Source organism: Puma concolor, chromosome B3, assembly GCF_028749965.1.
Source record: "Puma concolor isolate L17-30 chromosome B3, mPumCon1.1.hap2, whole genome shotgun sequence".
Taxonomy (NCBI): Eukaryota; Metazoa; Chordata; class Mammalia; order Carnivora; family Felidae; genus Puma; species Puma concolor.
The window spans coordinates 89342651-89366605 of NC_141672.1; the positions used below are offsets into that span (position 1 = coordinate 89342651).

Here is a 23955-nt window from a genome sequence, read left to right on the forward strand (position 1 = left end):
GTACAAATAGATAGTCGTAGGTAATAACTATTGCCTTGAAGAGTTTAAGGAAAGCATACAAACTTATACAGAGGACACAGAAGCAATCAGTTTTCATTTTTTAGCCATGTTTGTAAAAGAATTCACTTTTAGTACATGGGGAACAGCTAAGCCCTTTCCCATTATATCCAGGTGTATTACAAGTTCTTTTAGCTCTGTTACCAAAAGTTCTCTCTACTGTTGCTTTAGGGAGGCTACCAGGCTAAATTCTAATGTTCTCAAGGTATCTTGTCCTGGGAATGGTGTCATTTCTCAGGATTTGAAAATGACTTGGCTGAACTAAAGATGAAGAAGCCAAGCCTCTGCTACTCTTCCTAGTCTCCTGGGCACAGTTGTGGAATCTTGGCACTGTGCCCACATCCTAAAAAGTAAAATGTGACAACAATGAAAGTGAAATCTTAAAGAGAATAGAAGAGCTCTCGTACTTGCCACCATGGACTCAGCAATAAGAAGAGCAGACAGTTGCACTCTGCAGTTTATAGTTGCTTTGTTCCTTCATATCTCACTGAGCAGAGAGAGGGTAAAGAGCCTTCTGATAGCTTCAGCTGCCCCTGTTTTTTTCCTCAAACTCCAGGATGAGACCTTTAATGTGGGACAATTTCTGATGCAGGTACTCACAGCGACGCTTTTCTTCCCTGTAACCTGGATACCGCTGCAAAGAAAAAGCATCCACATCAAAAAAAAAAAAAAAAGATCTACCATTTCTACCTTCTTGCTACCATTCCCAGACCTTATCTTACCTTCCTGAACTTCTTATATTCCTGGACTATTTTTTCTTCCAGCACCTGAAACAAAGAAAATGCTAGCACCAAGTTGAACCTTGAGAAAAAACTGTTTTCTTTCTTTTCTTTTTTTAAGCTTACTTATTTTGAGAGAGAAAGTGGGAGAGGGGCAGAGAGAGAATCCCAAGCAGGCTCTGCACTATCTGTACAGAGCCTGAGGAGGGACTCAAACCCAAAAACTATGAGATCGTGACCTGAGCTGAAGTTGGGCACTTAAGTGACTGAGCCGCCCAGATGCCCCAAGAACTCCAGTTTTCTGAAGGGAGAGCAATAACTTCCCATCTCATTCTATCAAATGATAGAGATTACTTTTTCTCAAAACAGACTTGGCTTGCAACTTTGGTTACCAGTCTTCTGAGCAAATTAGCAGGGAGTTTATGGCCAGTAAGGCTAGAAAGTCAGCTTGGGTCCAGTCCTTACCTTATGTTCTGGAGTTCCTTGCTGAACTCTCTTGATCTCCGCTCCCAGCTCTCTGAACCTTTGGCTTGCAGCCCCAACACGAGCATGGAGGATGCGGTATTCAGTATAATCCATCTCAAAGTCCTGCTCATAAGCATGTTGCTGCTCTGCACTGTGGATGGCTGTGTATTGCCTGCCAGGAGCAGAATTGTCACCTTTAATTTCATTGCCCCTAAAAGCTTCTAGGTCACAGGAAGTTTATCTTAATATCTCCTATGTACAAGGCTTGATAAAATTGGAAGTAGCAGGGGACTCACAGGAGATAATCTGGTACTTCTTCAGGGCTTGGGGATTCAGAATCTAGGAAGGAAGCAAAAGGACAGAAAAGTGATTAGCTGTTTTTCCAACTAGAACAGTTTTGCCCTTCTCTCATTTAACTCACCTGCTTGAACTGAGGGACTGTGTTCCAGCCTGGAGCCCATGTCTTTATCTTCTTGCTCCCAATCTCCCTCTTGCAGGTCCTCACTGGGCAGTGCTTGTAGGGGACTTGGAGCTAAAGGCAGGGTTCTGAGCCTCTTTTCTTTTAGTTTTCTAGTGGTTGCAGGTGCTGGGCGCTTCTATTGGGGAAAATGTCACATAAACAGTAAGCCAGAGGTGTATTCTGCACTTCTCTTGAAAATTAATTTCATAGAATGAACTCTGGGAGCATCAGAATAAAGGCTCCTAATTTTATTTTATTTTTTTTCAACGTTTATTTATTTTTGGGACAGAGAGAGAGCATGAACGGGGGAGGGGCAGAGAGGGAGGGAGACAGAATCGGAAACAGGCTCCAGGCTCCGAGCCATCAGCCCAGAGCCTGACGCGGGGCTCGAACTCACAGACCGCGAGATCGTGACCTGGCTGAAGTCGGACGCTTAACCGACTGCGCCACCCAGGCGCCCCAAAGGCTCCTAATTTTAAAATTTAGCCTGATCGAACAAAGATCTCTTGGAAAATCCGCTGCTAAAATCCCTGGACAACTCACCTTGTCCGAATGTTTCTGGCTAGCTGAGGAAGGCAGTGCCTGATCAGGTTCTCTGTTTGGAAGATGGGTCTGGTTTCTAGGATATTTGAAGAGGGAATGAGAGAGATGAAGGCCAAGGTAGGGCTAGATCTCTTATTAAAGCATTTAGAGTGGAGATTAGAAAGAAAGGCAATTCCACAGATTCCCAGGTTAGTCCCACCCTGCCCCAGGTACCTCACTTCCCACTGTGCCATGTGTTCCTCTGAGGATCCTGGGAGTGACTGTCTTTGGCTGCTTGCCAGTGGATCTGGCACCTGGCAGGGAAAGTGGCAGGGGCACTTGGCTCTCTGGGCTTCAGGCTGTGCCCCACCTTATTCCAGCCACCTGCAGTTTGTGGCCTCACCTCTTTTAGTGCCATTTGTGGCTGTGAAACTGTGTCTTCCTCAGAATAGTCTCCTATGTTCTGCCAACTCTCAGGATCTCTGGCACTGTCAGTTAGGTTGTGTCTCTGAACTGAAGATGGGGCAGGGATGGAATCCATGGCTGCCCAAATAGTGAGGCGTTCCCTGAGTGGGCCCAGGCAGTGGAGGTGGTTAGGCCCAGATCTGGAAAGGGGTGGTGGAAAAAAATCCCAGGAGGGTGGACTTTTAAGTACCTCTGGAATCAGCCTCCCCAACTTTCCACAAACCCTTTTTACCTGCTACCGGTTCCCCCTTACCTGCCTAAGCGTTGGTACACAAGGTCCAAGCCACCAGGGCCCTCTTGGCCACACTGGGACACTATGAAGGAGAAGAGGCAGGACCAGCCGGGTCCTGGGAACCTTAGATACTAGAGGCAAAAGGAGAACCATAAGCCCCATGAAGTCAGCCCCTCCCCCTCCTTCCATTGCCATTCTTCCCTTAGCCAGCCCTAAGATTGAAGATGGGTCCCACGGGGCTCGTTAGTACATACACCAGGTGCAGCTGGGCTTGAGTCCCCCAGGAGAATGAGACGACATAGTCTCCTCAACCGCAGCCTCCTGGGACCACAACCCCAGCAGCCCCCTCCGCCCCACTCGGAGTTCACTTCTCGGAACTTCCTCAGACGGTGACTGCTGTCAGCCTTCCCGCCTTGGCCGCACCTGCCCAAAGCCTACTTCTGTTCTCCCCGCACTCCACCTCTTTCACACAACCTAGGCCCTTACTTACCCCTCGGTTGCCTTGGAAAGCGATCACTGGCCGAACCTGCGGGGAGAGCAGATGCGAGCTGAGCGCAGGTGAAGTGGCATTCCCAGGATCCGGCGTCAGGTGCCCGGGGTGGAGGTGGGGGGTGGGGGGATAGACACCTGCCTCTCGGGCTTCACTTGGAGAGGTGGGGAGATCAGAACCTACGGAAGCCACGCCCCAGACCCCAGGTCCCTTCGCCAGGGTCGCCGGCTGAGGCCCGAGATCCCGAGAGGTAGAGAGAGAGGCTAGGAAAGATGGGGCCCTGGGGTCCGCCGCACCTGTTGCCGCCGACACTCTTGCAGCGCCCGCAACGCCGCGTCGTTCAGCCTGAGCATCAGGAGGCTGGTCCCGGCAGCGGGGGTGAAGCAGAGTTGGAGCTTCCCACTCAGAAGCTCCTGGGGTGCCTCCATGGCTGCGAGGTCGAGCGCAAGCAGAACAAGAACCAAGGGCAAAGGCGACTACCACCACTTCTGCTGTACAGGGCTAGGCTGGCACTCCTGGTAGCCCAGGTCGGCCCCGCCCTCCGCCAGGACCCACCCCTGGCCCCACCTCCAGCCAGCGCCACCCCTGAGGTTTCCCAGCCGCTTGGGCGGTGCTTCGCTATCCCCCAGATGTCTGCGCAAACCGGCCCACTGGTTTCTTAGATCGGCATGCACCACACTGGGCTTTCGATAGGGGTTATCGCAGTTACAGGAGTAAAGTCTGCGGCCAACTTTAGACCCCTCACCTAAAATCCCCAGTCGTGCCTCAGTTTCCCTAGCCAACCTGAAGTCGGAGTTGCTGTCTCTAAGTGAAGCTGAACCTGCAACCCCTAGAATATTTCAGAAGCTGAGGAGGCGGGAGCGGACCTGGTTGCTGGGCTGGCTCAGTAGATCGCACCTCAGAGGCCAAGAGCTCCCAGGGACCAAAGAATGGCAGACCCGAAGGAGTATTTCTGATGCCAACACCTGGCGCGGCACTTTTGCTTTTTCCGGCCTGCGGTGCTGCCGAGGACTCGAAGACGATTTCTAACTGAGGCTGGAGAGAAAATCAGACCCGGTGGGTGTCTGGCAGCGGTGAAAATTGGCTGTCGTGGTCTGGAACGGACCCCTCCCATCCCCACCGGTAGGCGAGGATGAGGGGTGTGGGTATTGGCAGGACAGTTGCAGAGCAGAGAAGGAGGGCTCAGTCACAGGTCACCGCTCCTGGCATATACACGTGAGACTGGTGTGAAAGGCAGCTGGCCCACTCCCTCAGGAGGGCCAAGAGGTGCCACGAAGTTGTGAGACATTCTGGAGGTTCAGATCCTGGTGCATAGAAACCCCAGGAACAATTTCAGGTTGGCCCTGGTGTCTCCACTTGTCTCTGTTTATGTTTTCCAAGAGTCTTGATGTTCTCTTTCCTGGCCAGGATCCCTCTGTTAAACCCCTGGACCTACATAATCCCAGGTGACCTTAATGCCCTCCATCCCAAATCAGATTACCTATACATTTGTCAAAACTCATCAAACAGTACACTTAAAATATGTATATTTTAATGCATGTAAATTAGTCCTCAATAAAGGTAATTTTAAAAAATGGTGTAATAAATCTCCAACTCCAATAACAAAAACATTTATCTTTCCATCTCTTTGGGTCTTTCTGCTTCTCTGTGTGACAGTTTCTTAATTTGATTAACAGTGTGGCAGTGGGTAAAGCTGGTGTCCCAGTGTTCCTTTTCTTCTCAGATGACATCTGTGGACTTTTGTTGGATTTTCCTGGATTTAAACTCAAAGGAGAGCCCAGAATTGTCAAATTTTTCAGAGAAGAGGGAAGGAACAGTGCTATAAGAGGAGGCAAGTGGGAAAGATATTTGGGGAAGGGAGAAGGGAGGTAGCAATCTAACATGCTGGATGTCCATTGTGTGTCAAGATCTTTGCATTTAATTTAATCCCTAAAATAATTTTAGAGTAGATACTATCACCCACATTTTTCATTCACTCATTCAACACATAATTATTGTACCAGACATTGTGCTATATCCTTGGATACATCAATGAATGGATTTCTTGCTTTGGAGAACTTATTCCAGAGGGGAAGAAGGCACTATAGACAAAGCTAAGAAATAAACATAAGAAATAACACTGTATGTTAAAAGGTGCTATAGATAAAAGAAAACATAGAGCAAGGTAAGTGGGTTTGGAAGTAGAGGAGGAGGAAGTCAAGAGGGGTGGAGAGGGTTGACTGTATATTAAGTAAGGTGATAAGAGATGGCCTTAGGGAGAAGATGAAATTGGAACATTGCCCTAAAGGAGGTGAGGGGATTGGCCAAACCAAATCCCCAAACCATACAGTTGGAGGAAATGCTTTCTAGTCAGAGGGACTGGCCAGTGCAAACTCTGTAAATGAGTGAGAAGTGTGCCTGGAGTGTTTGAGGAAAAGTTGAGGCCTATGTAACTGCATTAAAGTAAGGGTGAGAGTAAAGAAGTGAAATCAAGAAGGTAAGGAGCAAGGGCAGATCAGGTCCTGGAGGACCTTGTGGACTACTATAAGAACTTTGGATTTTACTCTGGGTAGTCACTGCAAGGTTTTGAGCAGAGGAGTAACAAGACGTCACCTCTATTTTCAAAGGATCACTGTAGTTGCTGTATTAAGACTAGACTGTAGAGGGACAAGGATTAAAAGCAATATGACCTGTTAGGAGGCTGCTGCAGTAATTCAAGCTAGAAATGGTGACAGCTCACACCAGGGGGTAGGAGAGGAGGTGGGAGAAGGGATAGGGTTCTGAATGTATACAGCCGACAATTTGGTAACGGATTGAATGTGGTATGTGAGAGAGAAATGGCATCAAGGATGACTCTAAGATTTTTGGCCAGAACAACTAGAAGGATCAAATTGTCATCAGCTGAGGTAGGGAAGACTGCAGGTGTAACAGGGTTAGTTTTGAACATGTTGAGTTATCTATCACAATCCACATGGGGATGTGGAGCAGACAGTTACATACACAAACTTAGAGATAGTGAAAGATGTCTGGGATAGAGATGTAAACTTGATAGTACTAAATATATAGATGGTATTTAAAGCCATGAAACTAGATGAGATCACCCAGGAGGATAACAAAGAGTTTAAAAGATTACACCCTGGAGCACTGCAATCTCTAGAAGGAAGTCATGGGGGAAGAAAAGCAAAACCAAATGAAAGGAGATGACCAGTGAGGAGGGAGAAACACCAAGAGAGTGTGATGTCCTGAAAGCCAAGTGAAAAAATGTGTCAAGAAGACAGGGATTGGTCAACTATGTCAAAAGCTATTGATAGGCCAAGTAAAATGAAGGTTAAGAATTGATCACTGTGAGGGGTACCTGGGTGGTGCAGGCCATTGAGCTTCCGATGAGCTTCTCAGCCTAGGTCTGATCTCATGCTGTGTGAGTTCAAGCCCCACATTGGGCTATGTGCTGACGGTGTGGAGCCTGCTTGGGATTCTGTCTCTCCTCTCTGCCCCTTCCCAGTTTGTGCTCTCTCCCTCTCTCTTTCAAAAATAAATAAACTTAAAAAAATTTTTTTAATCTTAAAAAAAAAAAAAAAAGAATTGACCTCTGTGATGAATGTTCTAAAACCAACAGAGGTGATGGTTGCACATACCTGTAGATATACTAAGTGTCTATTCATATCCTCTACCTATTTTAAGTTGTTTGGTTCTTATTGTTGTTGTGTTTTTTGAGTTGTTTGCGTTCTTTATATATTTTGGATATTAATCCCTGGTCTATGATTTTCAAAAATCGTCTCCCGCTCAATTGGTTGCCTTTTCATTTTGATGATGTTTTCTTTCAATGTGCAGAAGCATTGTAAAGTAATCCTCTTTGTTTATTTTTGCTTTGGTTCCCCTTGCCTTTGAAGTCTGGTCCACAAAATTATCAGTAAGACCAAAGCTGGGGAGCTTACTGACTATGTTTTCTTCTAGGAATTTTATGGTTTCAGGTATAACATTCAAGTCTTTAATCCATTTTGAGTTAGTTTTTGTGTATGGTGTAAGATAGTGATCCAGTTTTTCCAATACCATATATTGAAAAGACAATCCTTTCTCCATTGTATGTTCTTGGCTCCTTTGTCATGCATTAATCATCCATATGTGGGTTTAACTGTGGGCTCTCAATTTTGTTCCATTGCTCTGTGTGTCTGTGTTTTTGATAACCATAGCTTTGTAGTTTGCAATCAGAGAGCTGATACCTCCACTTTGTTCTCTTTCTCAACATTGCGTTGGCTGTTTGGGATCTTTTGTTGTTCTATACACATTTTAGAATTATTTCTAAAACTGTTCTGTGAAAAATGCCATGGGAATTCTGATAGGGATTGGATTGAATCTGTAGATTGCTTTGGGTAGTATGGACATTTTAACAATATAATTCTTCCAATCCATGAGCCGAGCATAGAGTATCTTTCCATTTATTTGTCTTTTTCAATTTTTTTCATGAATGTCTTATAGTTTTCAATGCACAGGTCTTTCATCTTCTTGGTTAAATTTTGTGCCTATATTTTATTCTTTTTAAGATTAAAAAAAATGTTTTATTTGAGAGAGAGGCAGAGCGCGAGTGGGGCAGGGGCAGAGAGAGAGACACACACAGAATCTCAAAGCAGGCTCCAGGATCTGAGCTGTCAGCACAGAGACTGATGCGGGGCTGGAACCCACAAACCACAAGATCATGACCTGACCTGAAGTCAGACACTTAACTGACTGAGCCAGTTGAGCCACCCAGGGACCCCTATTTTATTATTTTTGATGCAACTATAAATGGGACTGTTTTCTTAATTTCTTTCTGATAATTCACTATTAGTATATAGAAACACTATGGATTTTTGCTTGTTGATTTTGTATCCTGTTACTTAAGTCATTTATCCTAACACTTTATTGGTGGAATCTTTCGGGTATTTTATATATGACTCATGTCATCTAGAAGTAATGATAGTTTTACTACTTCCTTTCTCATTTGGGTGCCTTTTATTTCTTGTTCTTGCCTAATTACTGTGTCTAGGACTTCCAATACTATGTTGAATAAAAGTGGCAAGAGTGTACATCCTTGCCTTGTTCCTGTTCTTAGAGGAAAAGCTTTCAGCTTTCCAACATATTAACTGTTGACTTGTCATGTATGACCTTTATTATGTTTACATACATTCCCTCTAAACTGTCTTTGTGGAGGGTTATTATAAATGGATGCTGGATTTTTCAAATGACTTTTCTGCACCTATTGAGATGATCATATGATTTTTATCCTTCATTTTGTTAATGTGATGTATCATGTTGATTGATTTGTGGATGTTGAACTATCTTTGCATCCCTGGAATAAATTCCACTTGATCATGGTATATGATCCTTTTAATCTATTGTTGAATTCAGTTTGCTAATATTTTGTTGAGAATTTTTATATCTGTGTTCACCAATGATATTGGCCTCTAATGTGTGTGTGTGTGTGGGGGGGTGCTTGTCTGATTTTGGTATCAAGGTAATGCTTCCCTCATAAAATTAGTTTGGAAATGTTCCCTCCTCTTTGATTTCTTTGGAGGAGGCTGAGAAGGATAGGTATTAAATTTTTCTTGTTTGGTAGAATTCGCCAATGAAGCCATCTGGTCCTGGACTTTTTTTATTTGTTGGGAGGTTTTTGATTACTGATTCAATCTCTTTATTAGTAATCAGTCTATTCAGATTTCCTATTTCTTCATGGATCAGTTTAGGAAGAATGTATATCCTAGGAATTTATCCATTTTTTCTGTTGTTCCATTTGCTGGCATATAGTTGTTCATGTGATCCTCTGTATTTCTTTTGTCAGTTGTAACCTGTCTTTAATTTCTGATTTTTAAATTTTTATTTATTTGTTTTAAAGTTTTTAAGTTTATTTATTTTGAGAGAGAGAGAGAGCCCACATGTGAGTGGGGGGGGGGGCAGAGAGAGGGAAAGAGAGAGAATTCCAAACAGGTCCTGCACTGTCAATGCAGAGCCCCGCTGCACTGAGAGAGAGTGTGAACATGGACAAGAGGGGTAGAGACAGAGGGAGAGAGAGAATCCCAAGCAGTCTCCACACTGTCAGTGCAGAGCCTGATGTGGGGCTTGAACCCATGAATCATGAGATCACAACTCAAGCTGAAATCAAGAGTCAGATGCCTAACAGATTGAGCCACTCAGGCAACCCTCTTTAATTTTATTAGAGCTCTTTTTTCTCCATTAGCCTAGCTAAAGATTTGTCAACTATATTTATCTTTTCATTTGTCTCTAGGTATTTTTTAATTTCTTCTTTGATTTTGTTAATGACCCATTGGTTGTTCATTAGCATGTTGTTTAATCTCCACATTTTAATGGTTTTTCCAGTTTCCTCCTGGTAATTGATTTCTAATTTCATACTATTGTAGTCAGAGAAGATGCTTGATAGGATTTCAGTCTTCTTGAATTTTATGGCCTAACGTGATCTATCCTGTAGATTGTTCCATGTTCACTTAAGAATGTGTATTCTGTGCTTTTGGGTGGAATGTTGTTTGTCTATCTATTAAATCCAACTGGTCTAGTGTGTTGCTTAGGGCCAATGTTTTCTTATTAATTTTCTGCTTGGATAATCTATCCATTGATGTAAGTGGGGTAGTAAAGTCCCTTATGTTATTGTATTACTGTCAATTTTTCCCTTTAGGTCCATTAATATTTGCTTTATATATCTTGGTTCTTCTATGTTGGATACATATACATTTATAAATGTATGTCTTCTTGTTGGATTGACACCTTTATCATTATGTAATGTCTTTCTTTGTCTATAATTGCAGTCTTTGTTTTAAGGTCTATTTTGTCTGCTATGAGTATTGCTACCCTGGCTTTATTTTTTTTCCCCACTTCCATTTACATGGGACATCTTTCTCCATATCTTCATTTTCAGTCTATATCCTTACTTCTGAAGTGAGTCTCTTGTAGACAGCATACACTTGGATTTTGTTTTTTTATCGATTCATCTACTTTAATTTTGAACACATTTCCAAACTACATTTTCTTTGTCCCCTCACCCCACATTTTATATTTTTGATGTCACATTTTACATCTTTTTATTTTATGCATCTCTTAACTAAGTAATATAGTTTTAAATTTATTGTTTTTGTCTTTTTAACATCATACTTGCTTTATAAGTGATTGATCCACTACTTTTACTATATATCTACCTTTTCCAGGGATTTTTACTTTTGCATATTGTCTAATTATCGATTAGTGCCATTTCTTTTCAGTTCGAGAAGTCTCTTTAACATTTCTTGTAAGACCAGTTTAGTGGTGATGTATCCCTTTAGCTTTTGCTTACTGGAAAACTCTTATCTTTCCTTCAATTCTCAATGATAACCTTGATAGGTAGAGAATTGTTGGTTGGAAGTTTTATCCTTGTAGTATTTTGAATATGCCATGCCATTCTCTTCTGGCTTGTGAAGTTTCTGCTGAAAAATCTGCTGATAGCTTTATGGAGTTTCCTTTGTATGTAATAAGTTGTTTTCCTCTTGCTGTTTTTACGATTCTCTGTTTAATTTTGCCATTTTAATTATAATATATCTTGGTGTAGATATCTCTGGGTTTATCTTTGTTGGGACTCTCTGGGTTTCCTGGACTTGTATGTCTGTTTCCTTCACCAGATTAGGTAAATTTTCAGCGATTATCTTTTCAAATAAGTTTATAGGCTTTTTCTCTTTCTCTTCTTCTTCTGGGACCCCTATTATGCAAATGTCATTCTGCTTGATGTTGTCTGAAAATTTCCTTAACTTACCTTCATTTTGGGGGCACCTGGGTGGCTCAGTTGCACACCCTGCTGACAGCTCAGGGCCTGGAGTCTGCTTCAGATTCTGTATCCTGCTCTCTCTCTGCCCCTCCCCTGCTCATGCTCTCTCTCTGAAAAAGGAATAAACATTAAAAAAAAATAATAATAATTGGACAAATGGACTAGTGGTAGAATAGGAGAGGAAAAAAATAAAATTAGAGAATCTATTTGGGAGGTCCAACATCTGAATTATACGTTTCAGAATGAGAAGTAAAACAAAAATGAAGGGGACTCACTGAATGCCCAGTACAAAGAATGAGAACAGATCTACACCACCACATATTGGAACACTAGAGTTAAAAAGAAAATCCTAAAGACTTCTAAGACACAACATAGATCACATAGAAAGGATGAAGAATAAGATTGACTTCAGACTTGTCAGCAGAAACACTGGAAGCCAGAAGACAATGGAGCAGTGTTACCAAATGTTTGAAGAAAAATAACAACATAGATTTTTTCACCCCGCCAAGCTATCAACTAAGTATAAGACTAGAATAAAGACAGAGTCTAAAAATACTTATATACCATGCACCCTTTTCAGCAAGATATTGAAGACATACTCTACCAAAATGAGGAGTAAACCAAGAAAAAAAGTCATAGGATCCAGGAAAAGAATATCCAACAGAGATAAGTGAAGGGAATCTTCAGACTGTTGGTGAAGGGAGATTCCAGGAAGATTTCTTTGCAACAGCTTAGAGAGCAATGAAAGGCTCTGGAGGCATATATATAAGAAAAAAAATGGAAACTGATAAATTATCTGATTGTTTTTAAATATATTGAGAGATTTCTACTTCTAGAAGACAGTATGAGAATTGCTAATAAATACGTAAACAAGTAAAAATATAAACAGATTATTAATTTTGAGGGGAAGCACACAAGAAAGGAAATGTTAACAGTATACTGTAAATATACAGTATGCTGTATATATACAGCATACTGTATACAGTACACTGTAACAGCCTGTAAATAAAATTTACTCATAAAATGTAAACATTCAATTTTGACCTAACTAAAATAACACTACATTAGGAGGATAGAGAGAGAAAGTTTACATGCATATTTATGCAAAGGATGAGAGAGTTAAGTCTTCATTTTTAAAATAGACATCAGGGGACGCCTGGGTGGCTCAGTCAGTTAAATATCTGACTTTGGCTCAGGTGGTAATCTCACAGTTTTTGAGTTTGAGTCCCATATCTGGTGAGCTAAAGCCCTATATCAGGTGAGCTAGAGTCTCTCATCGGGTGAGCACAAACCCTGCTTCGGGTGATCCCCACTTCTTTTTCCCTCTCTTCCTCTCTCTCTCTGTTCCTCATTCACTTGTGCCCCACACTCTCAATAAATAAATAAATAAATAAATAAATAAATAAATATTAAATAGAAGTCAGCGGCTAATATTGGAAAGTTAAAAATCCAGAAATGGCATATTTAGAAAAAGCAACAAATGACAGAAGAAACAGCTAAATGAGTTGTAATCTCCTTTAAGCTGCCGGAAAATGAGTGGGATAACAGTTCTATTCTTCATTATGTCTTGTATAGAACTTGCATGTTCATGTATAACTTCCATAAAAACAAATAAATACTATGTTAAAAAAAAGCCCAACCATGGTTTCAAATGAAATAGCCTAGGAGGAGAGAGAAGGAGTCTAGGTACTGATCTCTTTGGAACTCTTCATTTACATGTCACTAACTGTCAGAAGGGCATCTCCCCCACCTGTGTCCCCTCCCAGTGAGCAATAAGTCTGGATTGAGAGAAGTGTTGACAGGAAAGAAAAAAAGAAGAACCTCCAGAAGCATATCCATAGACTAGGATACATAGGAAAGGAGAAGAATCCATAAAGAGCTTTGCTAAAGTTATCCCCATAGGGAAGGTAGCTTGGCATTGGAAGTGGGTTCTAACTTCTGGGAGACCCAGGACCAGTTGAGGTCTCCATTCTGGAAAAGCCACTAAATATGGAGAGGAAATGCCTGAGGAGGGGAGCTGAGGTACTTTTCACTTTCACCTTGAGCTTCTCCTGGTTTGGGTGATAATGTCTCATTCCCAAACACTGGTGCTCCTTAATGGCTTCTTGCCTCCACAGAACACATCCTCTCTGTCCGACCTACCTCTATGAACATCTTATAAAGCCAGGTTCTCAGAACAGCACCTCCTCCAGATACCTCTGTTTCTCTCTTGGTTCAGCTGAGTTGCATTTGCTTTATTCATATGTAAATTCTATTTCTTCTCTACTTTGAGAGACACTGGGAGGATAAGCAAGTTTCTCTGATAGTCTACAACCCCTTCCAATTCCAATTTTCTTCTCTGCTTCCCACTTCTTCTAGCCTACTCCTTGCTTACTGAAACTCTCAACTACTCCACAGTCCTGTCAACCATCTCTACTGTAGCAATCAATTTATCTATTCCCTTCAAGTGTTCCCTTTCCAGTTCTCCCTCAGCACTTTGGGCAGAAGTTCAAAGGCAAAGAGCTAATATATAGTCTAGATTACTTCTTGCTACCCTGCTGGAAAATATGTATGGCCCTCCTCTTGTTAGACTCAAACAAAGGTTTCAAGGTCTTGTGCTGGGGTCATCTATTAAAGTATACCCTCCATACAGCAATGTCTGTACCCTGGGAGAACATATGATTCTCAGTAAAGTGAGCCCTCTCAGTGCAGAGTGACAGTCCAGAGTCAGAGGGCTGTAGGCCCAGAAAACCGGTAAGAAGGAGAGAAATATACCTGTGTCCATTGAACAGGATCCCCAAGTCCAAAGCATGTGGTAATGAGAAGAATGGGGGGTAAGGAAGGATGAAAACTAAAACAATGACTATAGAAACAGAGCTACATGCACATTTGGAAAATGTCTTCTTCCCCCTCTTCCATATACCTTAATGCAGAAACTCCTGATGTACAAGAGTATGGGCTGCTGATGTGGCATGACTTTATGAGTGTGGAAAAAAACACAGGCTCTAGACACAGCTGAGCTGAGTCAGACCACTCACTGGGATTCTTATGTGCGATGGAAGTCTAGTAAAGACTAAAAATGGCTTCTAAGAATAATATTCTTAAGTACATTTTAGAAAATACACCCATGATATTGTACACTCATTTTCATAACAGCATTAATTCACAATAGCCAAAAGGTGGAAGCAACCAAAGTGTCCACTGACAGATGAACAGACAAGGAAAATGTGGTATATACATAAAATAGAATCTTATTCAGCCTTAAAAAGGAAAGAAATTCTTGGGGCACCTGGGTGGCTCAGTCAAACGTCTGATTTCAGCTCAGGTCATGATCTCACAGTTTGTGAGTTTGGGCTCTGTGCTGTCAGCTCTATCTGTCTCCCTCTCTCTCTGCCCCTCCCTGGCTCTCACCACTCTCTTTCTCTGTCAAAAATAAGTAAACATTAAAAAAAAAAAAAAAGGAAAGAAATCCTGACACATGCTACAACATAGATAAACCTTGAGGACATTATTCTAAGTGAAATAAGTCACTCACAAAAAAGATGCATATGTATGATTCCACTTATGAGGTATCTAGAGTAGTCAAATTGATAGAATCAGAAAAGGGTGGTTACAAGTGACTAGAAGGAGGGAAAAATGGGGAGTTGTTCAATAAGTACAGAGTTTCAGTTTTGCAAGATGAAAAGAGTTCTGGGGCACCCGGGTGGCTCAGTCAGTTAAGTGTCTGACTTTGGCTCAGGTCATGATCTTGCAGTTTGTGGGTTCGAGCCCCGTGTTGGGCTCTGTGCTGACAGCTCAGAGCCTGGATTCTGTGTCTCCCTCTCTCTCTGCCCTTCCCCTGCTCATGCTCTGTCTCTCTCTCTCTCTCTCTCTCAAAAATAAATAAACATTAAAAAAATTAAAAAGAAAAAAGAAAAGAGTGCTGGAGTTTGGGTGCATAGCAATGTAAATGTACTTAACACTACCAAACTGTACACTTACAGATAGTGAAGATGTTAAATTCAGTTATGTACATTTTTCCACAGTTAAAACATCTTTTTACTTTAAAAAAATCACACGGGATCACTCGTGCACACCCAGTGCAGCTGTGCATCATGGTCAAGCCAGATGTCAATCCTGCCCACCCCATGCCACAGACAGCTGTGCATCACAGCAGGGCACCAGCCCCATCTACCCGCATGCTGCAGATACACATCATTCTGGTGGTCAGAGGGGATTATGCTTCTGGGTTCCACATGACATCTCCTACACAAGGCTATTCCTTCAAGACTGGGAGAGATAGGTGATTTGCCTAATACAGAGAAACAAACAGTCAAAATGAGACAGGAATATGTTCCAAATGAAAGAACAAAACATTAGAAAAAGACATTAATGAAACCGAGATAAGCAATCGACCTGAGAAAGAGTGTTAAGTAGTGGCCATAAAGATACTCACTGAACTTGGGGGAAGAATGGATAAACACAGTTTATCCACACAGAGGTTCTCAACGAAGAGACAGAAAATATAAGAAAGTTCCAAATATGGGTGTCTGGCTGGCTCAGTCAGTAGAGCATGCAACTCTTGATCTCAAAGTCATGAGTTTGAGCCCCATATTGGGCACAGAGCTTACTTTAAAAAGAAGAAGAGAGGCGCCTGGGTGGCTCAATCGGTAAAGCGTCCGACTTTGGCTCAGCTCATGATCTCGCGGTTTGTGAGTTTGAGTCCCTCCTCGGGCTCTGTGCTGACAGCTCAGAGCCTGGAACCTGCTTCAGATTCTGTGTCTCCCCCTCTCTCTATCCCTTGCATGCTCATGCTAGCTCAGAGCCTAGAACCTGCTTCAGATTCTGTGTCTCCCCCTCTCTCTATCCCTCGCATGCTCATGCTCTGTCTCTCAATAATAAATAAATGTTAAAAAATTTATAAAAAATAAAATAGAAAGAAGGAAAGATTTGGATATGTCAATTACATCTCAATAAAACCAGAAAAAAAAAGATTAAAAAAAAGTTCCAAACAAAAGTTACAGGGCTGAAGAGTACTATGATTGAACTAAAAAATACACTAGAGGGGTTCAGAGCAGAGTGGATAAAGATGAAGGTTGGGTCAACGAGCTAAAATGCAAAGCAATAGAACTCACCCAGACAGAGCAGCAAAAAGAAAAGAGAATTTTTAAAAATGAAGGTAACTTAAAAAAACTTTTTTTATTTAATTTTTTTTTTTTTGAATTTACATCCAAATTAGTTAACATATAGTGCAACAATGATTTCAGGAGTAGATTCCTTAGTGCCCCTTACCCATTTAGCCCATCCTCCCTCCCACAAACCCTGCAGTAACCCTCAGTTTGTTCTCCACTTATGAGTCTCTTCTGTTTTGTCCCCCTCCCTGTTTTTATATTATTTTTGTTTCCCTTCCCTTATGTTCATCTGTTTTGTCTCTCAAAGTCCTCATATGAGTGAAGTCATATGACTTTTGTCTTTCTCTAATTTCACTTAGCATAACATCCTCCAGTTCCATCCACATAGTTCCAAAAGGCAAGATTTCATTCTTTTTAGTTGCTGAGTAATATGCCATTGTATATATATATACACCACATTTTCTTTATCCTATCATCCATCGATGGACATTTGGGCTCTTTCCATTCTTTGGCTATTGTTGATAGTGATACTATAAACATGGGGGTGCATGCGTCCCTTTGAAACAGCACACCTGAATCCCGTGGATAAATGCCTGGTAGTGCAATTCCTGGGTCGTAGGGTAGTTCTATTTTTAGTTTTTTGAGGAACCTCCATACTGTTTTCCAGAGTAGCTGCACCAGTTTGCATTCCCACCAACAATGCAAAAGAGATCCTATTTCTCCACATCCTCGCCAAATCTGTTGTTGTCTGAGTTGTTAATGTTAGCCATTCTGACAGGTGTAAGGTTGTATCTCATTGTGGTTTTGATTTGTATTTCTCTGATGATGAGTGATGTTAAGCATTTTTTCATGTGTCGGTTGGCCATCTGGATGTCTTCTTTGGAGAAGTGTCTATTCCTGTCTTTTGCCCATTTCTTCACTGGATTATTTGTGTTTTGGGTGTTGAGTTTGATAAGTTCTTTATAGATTTTGGATACTATCCCTTTATCTGATATGTCATTTGCAAATATCTTCTCCCATTCTGTTGGTTACCTTTTACTTTTGCTAAAACAATTTTTTTAATGTTTGTTTATTTTTGAGGGAGAGAGACAGAGCATGAGTGGGGGGAGGGGAAGAGAGAGAGGGAGACACAGAATCTGAAGCAGGCCCCACGCTGTCAGCATGGAGCCCGATGGGGGGCTCGAACCCACAAACCGTGAGATCGTGACTTGAGCCGAAGTTGGATGCTTAACTGAACGACCCAGGCACCTTTGTCCAAATTTCTATAACATTTTTCCAACTTTTACCTTCCAACTCTTCTATTTTTTTTTAAATTTTTTAAATGTTTATTTAGTTTTGAGACAGAGGGAGACAGAGCACGAGTGGGGGAGGGGCAGAGAAAGAGGGAGACAAAGAATTTGAAACAGGCTCCAGGCTCTGAGCTGTCAGCACAGAGCCCGATGCGGGGCTCGAACCCACAAACCGTGAGAGCATGACCTGAGCCAAAGTTGGACGCTCAACCAACTGAGCCACCCAGGCGCCCCCAACTCTTCTATTTTTTTAATCTCAGCTATCATATTTTTAATGTCTAAAAGCTCTTTATTTTTCTCTGAATGTTTTTTATAGCCCCCGTTTTTGTTCAATATTCTCTTCATCTTTAAGGATACTAATTCAGGGGCATCTGGGTGGCTCAGTCGGTTGAGCTTCTGACTTCTGCTCAGGTCATGATCTCGCGGTCTGTGGGTTCGAGCCCCATGTCAGGCTCTGTGCTGACAGCTCTGAGCCTGGAGTCTGCTTCGGATTCTGTGTCTCCCTCTCTCTCTGACCCTCCCCCGTTCATGCTCTGTCTCTGTCTCAAAAATAAATAAACATTAAAAAAAATTTTTTTTAAAGGGATACTAATTCAAGTTCCCTTCCCATTGTCTTTTGTACATACAATTGTTTCTGTATTCTCTGAGACCTTATTTTCTGTTTTGTCTTGTCCTGTTTTTATATTGAATGTTTTCTCCAATCCTTGATGATCCTTGTATATCCACTCATCTCTACAAGAAAGGCACTAGAAAGCTGACTGGAAACTTGGTATGCATGGTCAGGGCTGGTTGCACTTTAAGAATGATTGGATCATTTCATTATGTGACTTCTTATCTTCAGCTAATTATCCAAGCTTTTCCCCACCTCAGGGCCTAAGCATATGCTGTTTCTGTTGTTTGTGTATTGATTAACATGTATGTGGTTGAAGTAACAGAAATCTGACTTAACACAGCTTATATGAAAAAATATGGTGGTTCCCCATAGCAAGAAGCTCAGAGGTAAAACAGATGTTACAGTTGATATATCAAGCCAACCAAGGACATCATCAAGAACCAAGATTCCTTCTACCATTCACTTTGTTCCAACCTAAGGCTGGCCCTTCAAGGTCTTACATACCAGGAGCAGTAGGGGATCTGTGCTTCTTCAGTTCAAGTCAGTTAGACAGTACACTGTCCTTCCCCTCACAATAGAACAAAAAAAAGCCCTTCCCTTTGCGCAGATCAGCCCAAATTAGGTCACATGCTAACTCCTGAACAAATAACAGTCACTGGGTGAACACTATGCAAACAGTGGCTTGGTCTGGGTTCCTAAGCCAATCAATACTAAAAGGGATGAGTTTACTTTGAAGTAGCCATTCTGGACTGCTCTTGGAATATAGGGAGGAGGGGGAAATTTCCTAAAGCTTCACTGCTTTTCCTTGAGAAAGGAGGGATGTAAAAAATGTTAGGGATTCAACCACACTGCTGAAGCCCTCTTCTATTTTTCCTACAACTGGCTCCAGGCCTCAGTTTAAATGTCACCACAGAATTGGATCTCTCCCTTTAAATTTCATCCTTGAACCTTTTTTTCTCTTTTAGCACTTAACACAAGTTGTAATTTTATATAAATTTTTACTTGTGAATTGTCAATCTTCTCCAATAAAGTGTTAATTTCATGAGATCAGAGACCAAGTCTGTTTTGTTAATAACCATATACTAAGTGCCTAGAAGTTTCTGGCACATAATAGATGTACACTTAATATGTGATGAAGAACTGAATGAATTCAGGAGTAAATAGTATCTTTCTCTCTGAGTCTCCAAAATACATTTTGAAGCTGCACACTTTGCCATTTCTGATGCCAGCATTTCAGCTCAAGTAGCTATCTTCTCTTCCTTCATGTAATGGACATCTTTTGTTTTGTCTGTCTAGCATTTTCCTTTTAGGGGGAACAAACACCCTTCCTTTGATAAATCTGTTCTTTCCTCATACTAATTATTTGTTTCTGGTGGGGCTGCTCTCACTATACCCTGCCCCACATGTACCTCCCTACCACAAGGGACACCTGGTCCATCAGAGCTCTATCCTGGGACTTTAAAAACTAAAGACCTTCTTTCTTAGGCAAGCTGTGAGATGTGAGGGCAGGTACCATGGGTGGCCATTTCCTGTCCTGTCAAAGGATATGGGTCTGAGAAGATAAAACAGAGATAAGAGACATGGAGGCATTCCCTGTTACTGGTTTTAGTTTCTCTTATAGTCAGCACACCTTACCCCTTTCCCCAGTTTGGTTATGTAATCCAATAAATTCCCCCTTTTGCTAAAATTTGATATCAACTGCATTTCAGTTATCTGTTACCAAATAAAGCCTAGCATTACAGACGTCTATGGAAGCCTTCTGACTGGTCTCTCCATTTCCATTTACCTGCTCTAATCCATTTTCCTCCCATAGAGTGATCTCTTCAAAATTTACATCCTGCTGATGAAGGGCACAGGCTAGGTTAGATGCTCAACCTCGATCTTTATGATCAGAGTTTCCTTGGGAAAGTTATTTAACCTGCTTGTGCCAAGGTTTCTAAATCAGTAGAAAGGGGATAACATCTCAAAGGGTTATTGTGAGGCTCAAAAAAGAAAAGTACACTTAATGTACTTAATAATCACTCACTTAGTGTTAGCTGGTAGTGGTATTAACAGTAATTCAGATCATGCCATCGCCCTACTTATTTCCTGAACTAGTTTCACACCACCCTGCTCACTAGACTTTAGTGACTTACCTATTACCTAACCTTGTGGCTCTTGCTGGGCTAGCCTGAGGGAGCAGGGCCTTAGGGTCTTCACACCTGCTGTCTCCTCTCCTGATATGTTCTCTCTGCCTCTCTTCCCTTGGCCTGGCTGACTCCGTATCTTTTTTCCTCAGCTCAAATATCACTAGCTTCACTTCCCTAATCAAAGTTAAGGTCTACAGGGTCTATGGGTACACTCCCTTTACAGGAATAGCAGTTCTATGATTTCTTACCAGGACAGGTAGAACTATTTACAGATAGTCTTCATTTAGATTACATTGAGATTTTGATGGGTAAGTGCTTATGCTGTGTACCCTGTTAAGTATTTTGAATATCATCCTTGCATAGAGTGTTTTTTTTCTTTCAAAGCAGTTATCACAATTTGCATATATGTGATATATATACATATATACGTGTGTGTGTGTATAAACAGATGCTGTTTCCTGTTTGTATGTTCCATGAGTGTAGAGGTATATGTTTTTTTTTTTTTTTTTATCACTGTATACCTAATGACTAATACAATAGTTTGCACATAGTTGGTGCACAACACAATGAATATGTGTTGAAAGAGAGAGTAAATTTTGGGGGCAACTCCTGGAAAAATTAGATTGGATGTGTGGCAACCCAGTCTAGGCTCTGAAAGGACTGGAAATAGACCCTTGGGCATGGGGAAAGGGTAGGGTGAGTTGATAAGAGGAGACTGGATATAGGGTTGTTCTACTCTCTCACTCACCTGAGTTGCTGGAGTTGATAAGGAGGTAGCAGGTGCCAAAGAGAACTTGCTTCCTCATCCTACACTCTTTAACTCAGAGTGTGGCTCAGTTTTCCCCATGGGGCTGTTTCTATGGTCTCTTTACACGCAAGGGGACCCAAGTGGCTTGGCTCCATTGGGAACCTGAGGCTGGGAAGCCAGATAGCCCAAATTCTGCTTATGAACTGTGCTCAAACTGCTATTGTAGCTGTGTAGGTGATGTCTCCAGCCTTTCAGTCAGTTTCCTCATCTTCCCACTTTATATCTGGGGTCCCTAAACCTTGCCTTAGCTCCTTCTCTGTTTCAGAGCCATAGGTCCTCATTCTGTCTAATTTATTCCCTCTCAACTCTGTGATGAGTTTAAATGGAGGTATCTTTCCTCCCCCTTGGCTGTTGGCCAGCAGCTTCAGTTCTCCACCACACAAGCCTCTCATGAAATGGTAGCTGGCTTCCCCCAGAGCCAGTGATCCAAGAGAAAGAAAGTGGAAGCCACAATGATCATTTATGATTTAGCATCAGAAGTGACATACCATTGCTTCTGCCATATTGGTCGCAGAGACCAACCCTGATTCAGTGTGGGAGAGGACTACACAAAGATATAAATACCAGGAGAGAGGGTCATTAGCAGCCATTTCAGAGACTGGGTACCACAGAAAGGTTAGAGGAATTTAAAGGAGAGAAAGTTTTAGGACTTGAAGAAGGGAGATGGAAGAGACATTAACTGAATGCCTATAAGGAGCCAAACCCTTTATATCTACATTAATCTCTTTTACAACACTAAGGGGTAGAGATTATCCCCATTTTTCACAGAAAGGAATTGAAGCATGGAAAGGAATTCCTTTCACAGAAAAGAATTATGAAGCATAGATGTCTAAAATCAAATCCAGTAAGTAGCAGAGTCAGGATTTATATGATTTGTATGTTACATATGCCATCAATGTTGATCGAGTATATTTAGTATGTACCAAAGGGTGGGATAATATGCTACTTGCGGTCTGAGAAGTAATTTGGGGTAGTACAGAAACATAGCATTAAATATTAAAAATATAAAAACTATATATATAGTTTTTTTTCTTTTAAGTAGGCTCCATGCCCAGTGCAGAGCTCAACATAGGACTTGAAATCCTGACCCTGAGATCAAGACTTGAGCTGAGATCAAGAGTCCAACAACACTTGGGGTGCCTGGGTGGCTCAGTCGGTTAAGTGTCCGACTTCTACTTGGGATTCTTTGTCTCCCTCTCTCTCTGGCCCGCCCGCCCTGCCCCCCCCCCCACCCCCCGCACTAGTTCACCCATGCTCTCTCTCAAAATGTAAAATAAACATTAAAAAATTGTTTTTAAAAAAGTCCGATGCTTAATTGAGTTACATTGAGTTACCCAGGCACCCCTGAAAATATAAAAAGTATATTTAGTCCTCTGATTGTATCAAGAGAAAAGTTTCAGTTTCAAAGTCTTTGTTACCTCTCCAAAAACTTGTTAATTTCTCTTTTTTAAGAAAGAGAGGGCAGGGGCTCCTGGGTGGCTCAGTTGGTTGTGGGCCCAACTCTTGATTTCAGCTTAGGTCATGACCTCAAAGTTTGTGGGTTTGAGCCCCACACTGGGCTCTGTGCTCACAGCACGGACCCTGCTTGGGGTTCTCTCCCTCTCTCTCTCAAAATAAGTAAACTAACAAAAAAAGAGCGGGCAGGCCACACTCTATCTTTGACAATGATTTTACTTTGCTAGAATTTGAGAATACATTTCGTTTTCATTGTATTGACTTTTATAGTTACTCTCCATTAGTGGTCAGGTTAAACTGATTTTAAATTTACTAAAGGAATATGAAATTTGACTTATATCATTTAAGATTGATACAATCTTAAGTAATAGTAGTTCAAGTGATACTTTGTTATGGCAAAAATCGTGAAGATGGCATTGACTGAGGTTTATTGCCTCCCATCAGGTCTATTTCGGGGGGGGGGGGGGGCTGGGGAAGAGGAGCTAGTTGGAAGTTCCAGCCTTAACTTGGTTCTGCTATGGGCACCAACTGGAGAGAATCAAATAATAAAATTTACAAACATTCCTTTCCTGTGGTATTTCTTAATCATTTCTTTATCCAATGAATTCCTCAGGGCTGTTGGGGAGTCTTGTAGACAGATTAATGGAGTTGGGAAGGAGAGTGAATTTAATGGGAAACCTAAGCTTCCTGCCCTATTCAATTGCCTCTTACAAACCAGATGTGGCTGGTGCAGGTAGTATAGTGGGGAAACATCCGGAGGGAGAAACGGACACAGTCTGTGCATTTCCCAATCTCTTAGTCCCTGATCCTACTCCATAGTCTGTGATTTGGGGGTCCTCCAACATTTCCAAGCTATTGCATCGTCACATTTAATATTTTTGTGGGAAACGAATAGGACCAAAGTTTTAGGACACACGGGATGTGGTTGCTAATTTCTCTTGGAGGGATTTGCGGTGAGGGTACAACGTGGCTGGAAGGGGGTTTCTGAAACTTATGTTTCTACCCGATTTTACCTTATAGATGAACAATTCATGTCTAAATACGTGGTTGGTGGGGATAAATCCTAACAGGGCGAAATTTAGTCCCAAAGTCCTGGTAATACAAAACAGACTAAACCATTTCGGCCCCCAAGAACACCCGGCCTCTGTCCCCTACCGTACCCTTCTGGCGAGTTTGCCGGCGTCCCAAACCGTTTCCGCATGAGGTCACTCTGCCAAGTCACGTGCTCGAGCCCGCGGGAACGCCACATCGCCAGCCGCACCCCTCCACCCCCATCCTGTCCACGTGACCCGGCCTACTTTCTCCCCGCCCGACCCACCAACTCGCTCAGGAAGCCCCGCCCCACGCAGCGCATTCGACCTGTGAACCCCCGCCCCACATCCGCCCGGGCTGGAGCGTGGCC

General features: G+C 42.1%; 1 protein-coding gene across 5 annotated transcripts in view; it reads right to left on the reverse strand.

The window, feature by feature from the left end:
* The window catches only part of ELL3 (elongation factor for RNA polymerase II 3), a 38420-nt gene extending 14559 nt beyond the window's left edge, over positions 1-23861 (reverse strand). The window contains exons 1-12 of one of the 5 annotated variants that reach the window (XM_086710569.1): positions 23714-23861; positions 11158-11279; positions 3411-3446; positions 2942-3051; positions 2627-2828; positions 2458-2537; positions 2245-2320; positions 1663-1837; positions 1538-1580; positions 1242-1413; positions 780-824; positions 87-691 (exon numbers count right to left, since the gene is read on the reverse strand). In XM_086710569.1, coding sequence (XP_086566695.1) covers positions 581-691; positions 780-824; positions 1242-1413; positions 1538-1580; positions 1663-1837; positions 2245-2320; positions 2458-2537; positions 2627-2828; positions 2942-3051; positions 3411-3446; positions 11158-11163 — 1056 coding nt within the window. In that variant the 5' untranslated portion in view covers positions 11164-11279; positions 23714-23861 and the 3' untranslated portion in view covers positions 87-580. Of the gene's footprint in view, positions 1-86; positions 692-779; positions 825-1241; positions 1414-1537; positions 1581-1662; positions 1838-2244; positions 2321-2457; positions 2538-2626; positions 2829-2941; positions 3052-3410; positions 3447-3706; positions 3939-11157; positions 11280-23713 lie in introns of those variants that run through there. The other 4 variants (XM_086710567.1, XM_086710568.1, XM_086710565.1 and 1 more) reach the window with 4 other exon arrangements.
* Positions 23862-23955: the final 94 nt, after the last annotated feature.